The 13,509-nt window shown below is 52.3% G+C and overlaps 1 protein-coding gene across 2 annotated transcripts in view; it reads left to right on the top strand.

The window, feature by feature from the left end:
* Positions 1–13,509, top strand: part of SLC45A4 (solute carrier family 45 member 4) — a 48,951-nt gene that overhangs the window by 10,657 nt on the left and 24,785 nt on the right. The window contains exons 2-3 of one of the 2 annotated variants that reach the window (XM_025871194.2): positions 2,953–3,059; positions 6,104–6,758. In XM_025871194.2, coding sequence (XP_025726979.1) covers positions 6,506–6,758 — 253 coding nt within the window. In that variant the 5' untranslated portion in view covers positions 2,953–3,059; positions 6,104–6,505. The remainder of the gene's footprint in view (positions 1–2,952; positions 3,060–6,103; positions 6,759–13,509) is intronic. The other variant, XM_025871193.2, reaches the window with a different exon arrangement.

The following is a 13,509-nucleotide window of genomic DNA, read 5'->3' as shown; positions in this document are numbered from 1 at the left end:
CCTGTGGCCGGGGGAAGGGGGGGCGCAGGATGAGTTTGAGTCGCATCGTAAGCATGCATTAACTCCTCTCTGACCATTTTCCAGGAGATGGGTCGAGGCTCATGGTGCCTGTCAGAAATTGCTCTGCAGTTAACTTTTTGATGGTGTTCAGTTAACAGCCGGCTTTCCACAGAGCAAATTGTAGGAAGTCACATGTTCTGGCATCGGTTACCCTTAAATTAGAAACAGGACAATAGAGGAAGTTGTTGATTGGAACAATGGTAGTTTCACTGGTCTAAGTGCATCTGCAAATCATACCCACGTCGCTGTCCCTGAACGTGGCGACAGTCCCTGGAGCGGGCCCCAGAGGGAAGCGTGTTTTCTCTGCTAGGGAAAACCTGCCCGAAACGTGTTTCTGGGTCTTCTGGATAGAAGATACTGGGATAGGTCACAGCTTAAACTTCAAGCTTTTCAACAACTCCGGAGGAGGCTCTAGGGAACACGCACTTGCCCATGCTTTGGGGAAGGAGCAAACCAGTCTTCTCTTTAAGCTGCTTCAGTGTATATGTCAGGTTTTAGCTTGGGCTTTTTTAAGCTAGGTCCTTCAGAAGAATGTTCATAAAATGTTTTATTTTAATGGTTTTAGTTACTTTGGTTAATGGTCTACCATTTATATAAAATAGCTTCCTTAAAGAAAACAATTTGCATGCGATAAGAAGATTTGTGGGCGATGTAAACCTGGTTTTATGGGGTCCAGTTGCTCCCCTCAGTGCGATGACACACCCTTCACCCAGGGTTAATGGTGGAACCAGCCGTGGGGACCCGCCCCGTGTGCTCTTGCCTTTTCCTCTCAAAGCTTCTTGCCTTTTCTTGTGGAGTCCCGAGGGAAAGGGCCCTAGAGATAGAACAAGTGAGGGGAGACTATTACGAAGTCTTTGTGCCCAGGACAGGGGCAGCCAAATGCCACGTGGGTCCTGGTCCCTCCCTCCTGAACCAGTGCTGTGATTTAGTTCAGTTCAGACGAGGAGGGACCCTGAGTTCTGTCTCTGAGGAGCTGATGATCAGGTTCCAAGGAATGCATATGTGAGCTTTGGAACATAACCCAGTTATGCCAAGTTGGGGACTATACATAGTTTGGTAATGGTTGGTAGATTTGTTGTTAACTTGGTGGTAGCCCTTTTGTCCATTCGCAGACACTTAAAGAAGTAAATTACCAAATTAAAATGTAAAATCATTAACCTTAATTACAGGGGAAGGGACACTTGGGGACTTGCCAGAGTATTGGAAATGTTCTGTGTCGATATAAGTTTGTCAGAACTGATTGAACATGGTATGTTTTCACTGTGTGTAAGTCCTACCTGAGCAAATGAACCAACATTTACTACTAGCCTTCCTGTAGGCTAACTAAACAGTGGGAATATAAGGGAAGAGAAAATCCCCTTTACAGTGGCCACACACACACACCAAAGGTAAAATCGTTAGGGAGGAACCTAACTAGAAATGTGCAAAGGAGTGTCCTGTAGAAGGAGTATTTTGAAATCCTCACGAGAGGCACTGAGGTGGTCTCGGACAAATAGAGAAAGCCCTCCTCGGACGGGGGTACACAGCAGTTTTCCCTCAGCTGATGTATAAAATTAATGGAATCACAGTAAGAATTACCAACAAAAAATACCTTCTTTCCTGAGCTAGTCAAGCTCTTAAAGCTCATATGCTTGTAAACGTGCAAGAAGAAATAGGGAAGCGCTGGGGAAAGAAGCAGTGACAGAGTACGGTCTCAGCAGAGTCTGGAACCTCTGGAACCCTCTGTTCTTTCGGAAGTGGGTTACTGGGCATGGGCAGGCAGGCATGCTGGTTGGATGGAATAGGCAACTGGGAAACAGACTCGGGGAAACAGTACTGATGGAGATTTGGTGGATGACAAAGAGGAGTCTCAAAGTGTTGGGAGCGGACTTAGTGATCTGATGGCCACAGTGAAAAGAGAACGGTGCATCCTTACCTCACACCACACACAAGAATATGGATCCGAGGTGTAAGATGTGCCCCACAAGATTTTCCCTGGGAACTAATGGCTGAGTTGAACATCCTGCAGCCTGTGTGCATAACCTGACCCAGAGTCTGTGGAACGTATCAGAAGTGGCTGGTACACCTCTCACATACTATGGACCCCACAGTTGTGTGGCTCTTTTTTTTTTTTTTTTTTTTTTTTAAGATTGATTGATTTGAGAGAGAGAGCGCGAGCATGAGTGGGAGGGACCGAGGGAGAGGAAGAGAGAATCCCAATCAGACTTCGTGCCTTCGTGCGGGGCATGGAGCCTCATGCTGGGCTCTATCTCAACGACCCTGAGATCATGACCTGAGCCGTCGCCAACAGTCGGACTTAAGTGACTGAGCCACACAGACGTCCCTCGATTGTGGCTCTTGAACAGAAATGCTTGCACAGGCTCTTCTGCCTTTAACTGGCTCTCCCCTCACAGGCTTGGTTGCCGTGGTCGCTGTTCAGTTTAGATCTTTGGTACCCAGTGTTCGTGTTTCTAAGCGCATGATGCCTAAATTTTATTTTTAAAGTATCCTCTGTCATCCCCTAAAAAGCTTATAAAATCCCCAGGGCTTGCAGACAGAGCATTTGGAAACTGGCTCCGCCAAGTGATACCTGCTGATGAGCACTTGGGTATTGTCTTCAAGGTGCCTGGCTCTAAACCAGGTTGGTCAGATCTTTAAGGAACCCCAGTGTCCACTAACACGAGTAGATTTTGTTAGTCGGTTCAGCCTCATTTAAAGGTACCTGTTGGAAAGTGGCTTGCGCTCTGGGAATTTGTGCTAACTTGTGTGGGCGTTAACTGCCTTGGCTTGAGAGCTAATGTGCAGGAGTCTGGAGAGCTGTGAGACCTGGACGGACTTTTGTATTTACTAACTGCTGCTTACAATCAAACTCACTGAAGATGCTAACGATATTTGTCATTTTCATCAATATAGATGACAGTGAAGTTGCCTGTGTAAAATCTATTCACTGTGCCACTGCGTTTGCTCGGCTTGAGGAAGGGAAGCCAGCTGTGTTAATGCCTAGCCTCCTTGAATGACAGGTAAACCCCACGCCACGCTCATGCCATTTCACGCGGGCTTCCCTGCAGCCTGACCCTGGTCGCTGGCTGCCCAGGTCACATGGGTGTGGTGCTCTTGGAGAGAGCTGGTACGGGCGGGATTGGTTTCCACTGCACACAGGCCCTAGTGCATTCTGCTCAGCAGGTTAGCTGGCTATCATTCATTCATTCATGTGTTCGTCCGCTCTTTCTATGACCTCCCCCGGCTCCTGCTGTGTGGCCAGGCATCATGGGAGGTGAGGGGACAGTTGAAGCGTGGGTGGCGGCCTCTGCCATGTGAGCTGCTCCCTGCCCTGGCCAGGGTCGAGTTACCCAGGTACAGGCCAGAGCCCCCGGCACGAGGGGTGGGGCCGCGGCCCATCTTCCGGGGGGAGCTGAGCTGGAGAGGGGTCTTCAGAGACGCCATCCGAACACGTCGCGGGAGGCTGCGGTGGCAAGCTGGGGCTTTTGGAGAATTCCCCAGGGATTCTTACACTCCCGAGAGGGAATAGCTGGTACCCTTTTCCCTGCCACAAACCGCATCCCGGAGGCTCCCTCCTCCTGCTGTGGGACAGGGTGCCTTGAGCCCACTGGCGTTTTCCTGTCCACTTTGAGCAACAACTGATTTGGTTCCATGAAGAGGCAGTGACGTTGAGTTTGCCACATCTGGCCCAGTTGATGGATTCAGAACGTAGTAGTGTAAAATGTAATGTTTCAGCATTTCAGTAGAAGTCTTTTTCCCATTTAATAATAACCTTCGAACAGAGTTTTTCAATTTTGGCCTAGTTGACATTTGGGGCCAGATCATTCTCTAGCGTGGGGCCGTGTTGAGCAGCATCCTGGCCCCCGACCCACCTTGTGACAACCAGAAACGTGTCCAGACATTGACTGGTGTCCTCAGAGGTGCAGCATTCCTGGTGGAGAACCAGTGCCTTAGAAGAGCTCGCAGATACCTAGTGCGGAGCTCGGTCGGATTTCTTGCTGGTGCTGCCATGGCCTTGGGAGAGGCCGCCCTCATTCAGCGTGGGTGTCAGGATGGCGGCAGCCGTGCGTAGGGGCACCGGCACCCAGCTGGATGCTTTTGTGTTCTTAAGTAAGTCACTAGGATTCTTAGAAAACAGTGACTGTCATTCCTGCCCCCAGAACCCAGGTCATCATCAGTGTGGGCTTTGAAAACCTGTCTGGATACATGTCCTTAATATAAAAATGATCCATCTTATTTGGTGGAAAAAGGCATTTAAAATCACGGATGCTATTTTGGTATAAGATTGACAGGTTGACAAACAGATTTCTTCTCTTCCACTTTCTTAGGTCAGGGATCACTCCCAAGGTAGGGAGGGATTGGGAACAGCAGGTGTTGGTCATTGTTAATGCTGGGCGATTTGGGGTTTTTTAGCACTGTTTTGTTTACTTTGTATTTTAGAAATAGTTTTATAAACTACATTTTCTGAAACGATTGAGGTTATCTAACCCTGGTTGTTCTTTGTTTTGTTTTTGTTTTGTTTGTTTTGAGAGAGAGAGAGAGAGCATGCGCGTGGGGCGGGGGGGTGGTGCAGAAGGAGAGGGGGAACCTCAAGCAGGCTCGATCTCATGACCCTGAGATCATGACCTGAGCTGACCCCAAGAGTCAGATGCTCAACCGACTGAGCCACCCAGGCGCCTGCAAAGCCCTGGTTTTAATTGAGCTGTTATATGGTAGGGGACACTTGGAAAATTTGAGAGCAGTCTTGACGGGGATCATCCTTGTGAAGTGTAGTGGCACTGGGGGGCGTGAGACACACACATGCAGACAAGGACACGGGCTTGCGGGCCCCAAGGATGCGCCCGTTGCAGCAGGAAGGGGCTGGGAGGGAGCCCTGAAGTGGTGACATGATGAGGGAAGGACTTGACCTCAGGGGACAGCAGCCCGGCCTTGCCCGAGGCTGGAGCCCCACCGTTGCCCCCAGGGCTTCCCAAGGGGGTCTCAGTGTGAAGGCCGCCCTTGGTTGGTCATTGGTTGGTCATTGGTTCTGGGGGGAAAGGGAGAAGGAGCTAATTAAGACCATCTTTGGTTAAGTGAATATGAACTAGAGATATTTTTAATTAAACCAGTTGTTGAAAATCTCTGGTAAGATTTCAACTCGCAGACCTACCTTAAAATAAGGCAGGAACACCATTGTGATTTCAGGGCCCCCTCTTCTTACGAAGATCAGAGTGAGGAGAACCCCAGGGCCTGGAGGCCTATGTCCTGCAGAGCGCATGGGTGGGGCCGCATCCTTAGTCTTACCTTGCATTTTCCTAAAACCTGTCTAAGGGGAAAGTTCTAGATAGATGCAAGGCAGTGGACGCTTTATTGTGGTGTGTTCCTCTGGGGAGAGAGTGCATCACAAAGCCGGGTCGAGGGACCAGGACAGTGGGAATGTAGGACTGGGGTCAGGAGTTGCACACCACTAGCAATGCCATGTGTGGGCCGGGAGTCTTTGAGCCCCTAGACAGGATATTCAGAGTTTGCGATGCAGGTACTTTTCTCCTGGAGAGGGGCTGTAAGCTGCCAAGGTGAAAGACCACTGCAGTAGACAGCCCATAGCATGCACTCGGCTGCCTTTCAGTGCACTTGGCACATTACCTCCCTTCGGGTGGCAAGTCACCCCATCCCTGCTCCACCCACCTCCCTGCTTTCCACTCCTGGGTGGCATCTTCGCTCCTTAATGCAGCCTCCCTGCCTCCCCAGCCTCTCCATCCCCACTCCGCGGAGGCTGACAGTTCTTGCTGGTTCTTGCTGTCTCAAGAGCGGAAGCTGAGCTCTCTTCTGCTGTCTGCCCCTCGTTGTCCTGTCTTTACCCTGCCCCGGGATTAGGTCCACGCAGGATGTTTCTCTTGGAATTAGGATTTGTTTTTTTCAGCAGCTGACCCAGAGTCAGCACCAGAGAAGCTGTGGTGGTCTGAGGTTGGGTTCTCCCAGGTGGCTGAGGGCCAGTCCGTGGAGCGCCTAGACGGCCAGGGGTGGGGGGCCGCGCGGCGGCCGCCCCTGACTGACTCTCTGCCGGGGTTGTTTTCCTCTTTTGCAGATCAGCCGGTCACTCGATGGGGAGCAACGGCGGACCTCCTTTTTCTGTCACCTTCCCACCTCTCTGTAGCAAGAAAAATAACTTCAGCACCTCTTCGATAATAATGATGAAACTGGTATTAACTGAATGGCAATTATGGATTTTTAACTCTCATTCACAGTAAACGAGCAGGCCATATGTTTAAGATCCAACCAAAAATCATTTTGTTTTGCTGCGTGTCCCACCCGCTCGTGAGAAGCTGCGAGATCTCTGTTTGTACAAAGAGGGATGTAAGCATTACTTGCCGGAGGGACACAACTGAAGCAGAGAGAGAAGGCGTCCTAGTTTATCCTTAAAGATACCTGGTAGTATTATTTATGTAGGTAGAGGAAAATATATATATACACACACACGCACATATATATGTTTTTGTTGGTAATGAGAATGGCCCCACAGAACGCCGACTCGGAATCTATGCAAGTCCAGGAGTTGCCTGTGCCCCTGCCGGATCTGCAGAAGCCGGGAAGCGCCGATACCCACGACGAGACCATCAGCGAGGGGTCCATAGACCGGATCCCCGTGCGCCTGTGGGTGATGCACGGGGCCGTGATGTTTGGCAGGGAGTTCTGTTACGCCATGGAGACGGCGTTGGTCACGCCGATCCTCTTGCAGATTGGTAAGTGCCGTCCGCGCCTCTGCCTGGTCCTTAGCACCGAGCATTGGCGTTCGCCATTTGAACACACAAGCGGACATCCGCACGCGGACCTCGTCGCGTGCACTGGGAAGTGTTCAAGAACCCTGGGGGCCAGCATCCTGTCTTTGCTCCCCTCCACCCCCTGGCCATTTTTTTCCTCCCGTTCTGGGCTGGGGCTGGGGTGGCGGGTGGGCCTTGGATGGCGACAAGGAGGTACCTGTTTCCGCAAGGTGGTAGCGGAGCGCCTGAATGTGTGCAGTCGGCTTCGATACGTTCTACTCCCAGTGTGCCTGTCTCCCCTGTGGTACCTCCTGCCCTGCTCCTGCCTCCCAGACACGGTCACCAGCCTTGTCCTCCTGGGTCAGGCCAGGGAACCTCCCTGACTCTCCCTTAGCTTCCTTCCCGAGAAGGGGAGGGTGACTGCAGACCGTCCCCTGGTCGGGCACAAGGCAAGTGCTTGGAACAAAGCCTGGCCTAGAAAACCCTGAATAACATGGTTTTTCATTACCAGCCTCTTGTTGTTGACGACTTAAATCTGAGTCTCGTGTGGACTTGAGGTGGCTGAATGACGGGCATTTCCAGAAATACTGGAGTTTACGGAGTTACTCAGCATTACGGAGCCCCATATGGAAGACACTGGCATCCCCTCCGGATTACATGTCGGTGTTTAGTTTTCCCTGTTGTCTAAGGAAGTTTGAAAATCTGCACGTTCCCAGCCCCTAAGAGTTCTGGATAAGGGCCCGAGCTGTTTGAAATCTTCTGTTTCATTCCAGAACTCCACGTGTGCGTAGTATCTGCTTATTTTGGTTATTTTAGAAATGTTTCTTTCTCCAAACATAATGCTTCCTGTTCGGTGAGCGCTCAGCGCTCTGCGGATCCGTTAGTGAAGCGCAGGGATCTGAAACTCGCCGCGTTTCCTTCGATTATGAATGGCACCATCACCGGAGAGCGACCTCGGCCGTGGCGGGTGTGCTTGTGATTATTTCAGATCGCCGTGGTCACGGGACGCACCCCTGCATCTTCTCAGCACATTCATTTCTTCTCCCCGTCCTGAGGTTACCATCCTGCCACACGTTTTTCTGTTTGTAATCCCGTGCTTTATCGTGCATCTTTAAAGATGCCCTGAGACGGTTCCACGAGACTGGGGCACGGCTGGGAGCTCTTCGGGAGAGTTGGGGATGGTGGAGCATGAGCGATGTGGGGCACTCCTGTCCGTACTCGTCATCCCTGCGTTTCTGCTCTCCCGTTCCGTACCCAGGAAGGTATGCCAGGGGCCCGAGGGTGGACAGGATGCCACGTCTCTGCCCGTGTGGCCTCTCTCTGGCGGTGGAGGCAGGGGAGTGACCCGACCAGCTAGAGCCACTTCCTGTGACAGGAGGGAGCAGTGTGGCCGCAGACCCTCCGAGGGGGACACCCTCCTTGTGCGGGGGGGGGGGGGGGGGGCCTCTGGGTGACAGTGTGGAGAGTGAGCACAGGGCACTCGGGGAGACAGGGGCTTGGCAAGTTTAAGAAATGAAGACTGGCTTTGTGGCCAGACCTCAGGGAGTCCAGTGGCAATTCACTTTACCAGACATTTATTTTTTTTGTCCCTTCAGCATATGGAAGGACTTGGGTTTGGCACCACAGTTGAGGTCATTACAAATGCAGTCGTAACTGTAAGTGGGGTGGTTACAGTTAGAAATGGAGTGCCGTTGTCCAGTTTCTAGACCACCTCGTGGTTATGGTGACAAATACGGGATTCAGAAGCTCTGGTGATCGAGAAATAGGTTGTCCTAGAAGTGCAGATCTGAGGGTGTCACCTCCCAGATTTTCTTTGTGGTAGGTTATATGTATTAAGGCTTAAAACCCTGGTACTGACATCTCTTTGGAATGTTTTACTTTATAGGTTAAGAGTCTCAACTTCTATACAACTTAGCACGTTTCCTGGTTGGGGTTTGAGTATTTAATGTGCTACATGAGACTAATACCAGTTTTGGATAATCTGGGATAATAAACACGAGTATTTTACCGCAGAGCATAAATGCATATGCTGTGTACTGACGGTAGCTTTGGAAAGCCGCGGGTGTGTCGGCTGCATGCACACCTCCACAGACACTGACTGTCCGGAGGAGAGGAGGGTGCCGACCCTCCCCCCTCCCGGAGCTGGGATCCAAGGAGAGGCTCACCTTGTGTGTGCGGCACTCGGGTGACACCGCAGGGCTCCCCAGGGAAGGGGCCTTTAAGAACTAGGTGTTACCATCAGCACCTTTCTTGACCCAAAACGGAGCTTCCTCGTGGCCCTGGGATGCCCTGGGTACACCTGCTTCAGTTGGGAGCCCCCTGAAATCGAGTAGGGACCAAACGTCTCTAGTGGCCCAGTTGACCTGCTGGGGAGAGAAATGGGCATTGTGAAAACTTGGGAAGTGTCTGGCGACACTTTCAGCTTTAGCATACTTGGCCGTGAGCTGTTTTGTTGTCCTGACAGGTGGAAGCAATGGGTTTTGCCACAGCTTTGCCCGGTCTGTGGTCCTAAAGCCACCCATTAACACAGGGGCTGTTTGTCTTTGCTGTGGCTGCTGGGCTGTGTACCACGCAGAGCTGGTAGGTGTCGGGCCATTGCAGCTTCTGTCCCCCCCAGCCCTCTGCACCGGTCTCTAAACTGAGCCTGGCCCTCCCTCCATCTGGCCTTGCAGGTCAGTGGTGTTGGAGGACCCTAAGTGAGTCACAGGGCCTCTGGACACAGAAGGAAGACATGGTACCCTTTGTTCCACAGCCTCCTGGCAGGAGGACAAATCGGGCAGAGGTGGCTGGGCTCAGAGGATGGACTGAGTGTGCAGGGGCCTCCAGGGGAATACTGATCCCGATGCTTCTGGGAATTTTTGCTGGGGTCCCTAACACAGCATGGAGATGGGAGAGCTCGTCCCTTCCCTGCTGGCTGGCCACTGTGCAGAAGGCCCGGTTGGCAGATTCGGAGAGTTCTGGAGTCCTCTCTTAGGGAGATGAAGTATACACCGTGATGAGGAATGACCTGCCATGTGATCTTGGCAGATATGAGAGGGGGTGAGCTGTTGAGCTCTTGCCATCTCTGGGGGAGCCGGGCCCCATCAAGGGGACCCCAGAGCATGCCTCAGCACCCAGCGGCTGCCCTGATTTGCTGAATCTCCCCATCTTGAGCACCCTGACCTTCCTAGGTCTTTTAGGATTGACATGATTTTGTGGCATACTGACGAGTAGTGGCTTTCTAAAAATGGACGTTCTGTTTAGTTGAAACAATTATTTTGTAATGCGTCAGTAGACTGCACAGTTTCTGAAAGCTGGCCAGCCAGATGTGCTTGGCAGATGTTGGGTGCTTCAGGAGACTGTCCCACAAGGACTTGGATCCTGTCTTGGGAGAGCTTCCTATTGCCTGCTCCGGGACCCAGCAGCCTGCTGTATACGCTCTAGCTCTTCGGCCACATTTTAGGGTACATTAAGCAATGACAATGGGGACCCGTATTTCGGTTGCAAGTCCCCTTCCCAGGGTGTGTACGTGTGTCACCTCAGCATGGGGATGGTGGTGCCCGGGCCTCGTAGGTTCCAGTGGAAGGCAGTGTCACCAGTCTTCCTGGCCAGCCCGTGAGCTGAGTGGCAGTGACTGTGTGAACCAGCAGGTGGGTGGCCCCAAATTGGGGCAGGTGCCCCAGGTGACAGGGCACCTGCCCCACACTGTGGATCTCCAGCAGGTGACAAACCAGTTAACTTTCGTTCTTACGAGAGTTGTCTTCCTGGCTCCTGGTACGGTGGAGTATGGTGGTCTGTTCTTGGTGCTGGATCCTACAACTATAGTTGCAGCTTTTTCTCCCCCCGCCCCAAGATTTTTAATTTATTTATCAGAGAAAGGGAGCGAGTGAGCATGAGTGGGGAAGGGGCAGAGGGAGAGACAGTATCCAAGCCCTGAGCAGAGAGCCCAACCTGGGGCTCAGTCTCGTGACCCCAAGATCATGACCTGAGCTGAAACCAAGAGTCAGATGCTTCACTGATTGTGCCTCCAGGTGCCCTGTGCAGCGTTTTCTTCTTGTGCTGAACGTGCTTTGTAGGCAGCAGTGTCGAAATGCCCTGACCGGGACCCAGCCCATGCATGGTGCACTGTCGAAGTCAGCTGGGCTGGCCTATTGCGGTCCTTGGTTGGAGAAATTAAAAAAACAATAATAATTCCAGAATATACTTGTTTTATTCTGTAAATTCTGTTCATTGCACAAGTGGGATTGTAAGGAAGAACCCGGGTCTTTCAGTTGTCCTCCCTACTTGTCATTCGTAGCCATGCAGGTTGGGTTTCCTTTCCCAGTAAACTCGGGTCTTGGGGGTTTATTTTTGGTTGCACACTGGTCTTCGGTGATCCTCAGCTAAGTGTTGCGTGTGATGATGAGCAGACTTGGCAGGACTGGTCTGTTTCTGTGCTGTGGGGATGACGGAGCCCATCTGTCTTCGTGTCACTCTGGGAAGGACAGGGCCTTGCTGCCTCCTTTCTCCTCTGACCCTGGAGCTGACCTTTGCTGTCGGCTTGGGCTGTTGCTCTGCAGCATCTGTTAGGGTGTTCCACTGCCAGACGGGATCCTCAAGAGGAAAAGTTTTGGTGAGTGCCAGTTTAAATCCAGACAGTCTAAAGTGTGCGTGTGTGTTGTGTGCATGTGTCTTGCACTCGAGTGAAGTGTGCACTCCCTGACAGGTAAGTGTAAAGAGCACCCCAGCACCCATGGCCACGCTCCCCATGGGAAGCTTGGTCACAGGAACGCTGTCGTCCCTGCTTTACCTGGCCAGGTGGGGACCTGAAGTCAGGTGTCTCGATCCTAAGTGACCGCCTCTTTTTCTGAAAGGAGCCTTTAGACTAGAAGCGAGTGTCATTTCTTGGGGCCGGAGAGGATGCTGCCAGATTTGCTGGGCCCAGGAGGCGGCAGACGAGGTGGAGGGGTGGTGCTGGGGCCGTGTCCTTTCTTCCTGGCTCTGGGCCCCAGGCCTCTAGCTGGCTGTAGAGGCCTGGAAGGGACACCGTGCTCCATGGAAGATGCCGCTAGCGGTCCCTGAGCACTGTCCTTGGCGCAGGCCTAGCTTAGCCCGTAGCCTGCGCCCACCATTCTGAATGAATCCTTGTTCACAGGGGAGGCTGTCTTTATTTATTTTATTTTATTTTTTTTAAAGATTTTATTTATTCATTTGACACACAGAGATACAGAGAGAGAAAGCATGAGCAGGGAGAGAAGCAGAGGGAGAAGCAGGCTCCCCGCTGAGCCAGGAGCCCAATGCGGGGCTCAGTCCCACGACCCCGGGATCACGACCTGAGCCGAAGGCAGACGCTTCACCATCTGAGCCACCAGGCGCCCCGGGAGGCTGTCTTTGAATTTGAAATAGATTTTTCCTTAATCGGTAGCATTTCCACCAGTTCGAAAGCCCCGACTGTCCAGATGGCGAGATTTCCATATCCCTCTCTTGCCGCCCACTTCCAGGCTCATCCCTAGAGGCAGCCGGCTTCTTGTACCTCCTTCCAGAGACTGCCTACCGACAAGATACGAGACAAGTGGCGTTGTGACTTGTCGGTGTCCCCAGTAGCAGCTCCTGCAGAGCATCCAGAGCAGATGCGGATCCCGATTCCAGGTCAAAGCAGAAAGCCCGTCTGTGCTGGCGTCTCTGGTGCCTGCTGGGTGGTCCCAGCTCCGCTCTGTGGCTGGTCCCCTGTGCCTTCAGAGTCCCTGCCCATCCCTTCCTCTCCTGTCTCCTCCCCCAAAAGGGTCCAGTGAAACCTTTGTATTTTGTCTGACAGTTTCTTACGCATTGGACCCCCATCCCATGTATTGAACAGATCAGCTTTTGGAGGGGACTTCTAAAACTCTGCTCCAAGATTGGAATAAAGGAGATCAGAGGGGACACCTCCAAGTCCGGGTTCCAGGTTTGGTTTTGTTAGTGCCAAGGCGGCTTCAGCCCTTCTCCAGAGAAGACGCCTCCTGGGGCTGCCCGCCTGGGTGGTCTGAGGGCAGAGGGGGGGCCCCCTTTCCCCAGAGGTGAGCTTTCCGTCAGTGCCGAGTGTGGGCCTGTGTGCGCGGGGGATCTGGTGGTGGTGAGCGTCAAGTGGACACGTGGGGTCACTCTTCAAAGAAAGCCTGTGGAAGCACCTGCCCCCGAGCCCTGGAGCAGCCCTTCCTAACGAGCAGACACCTCTCCTGGGCCTGGGCCTGGTCCAGGGGAGCACCCCTTCTTTGGGAAGGAGAAGTCCGTCCGCTCCCCACCCCGCCCCTGGTTTCCTCTTGGTTCAGGGTATATCCTCCAGGGAAAGGAAAGGAAAGCCATAGAAAAGAGGCTGCCTTGTTGCGGTCTCTCAGTTTGACTAATGAATGAGAACTGGGTTTATCTTTATAAGATCCTAATTCATGGAAAGAGTGCGATTTCAACTTGTCTGCTTCATCCAGGATGCAGGGTAAAGTTTGTGTGCGTTTGGGGCGTGTCTATTAAAAAAAATCCAGACTTTGCCCCTTTTCCGTTTCAGCTTAGCGTGAACTGGGATTCCAAGGCTATGATGTGTTGTTACTTGAAGCTCACCTTTTCTTTCTGTGGGAGAAGCCTACCCTTGAACAGCCTGCCTTAAAGAAAACATTCGAAGTATCTTAAGTGCTCGTCACTTTGCTCCACTCTCTGGATTGTTCAGGGAGGGGGATGTTGCAGGCCGGGCTGGCAGGGGCCTCGAGGTGAATCCTGCATAGGATCTGTGCCCTCTGCGAGGGGTGGG

Source organism: Callorhinus ursinus, unplaced genomic scaffold (assembly GCF_003265705.2).
Source record: "Callorhinus ursinus isolate GAN/ISIS: 27379988/994484 unplaced genomic scaffold, GSC_fseal_2.0 scaffold5, whole genome shotgun sequence".
NCBI classification, from domain to species: Eukaryota; Metazoa; Chordata; class Mammalia; order Carnivora; family Otariidae; genus Callorhinus; species Callorhinus ursinus.
The sequence above is the reverse complement of the archived record's forward strand: the minus strand, read 5'-3'. Positions and strand labels throughout refer to the sequence as shown.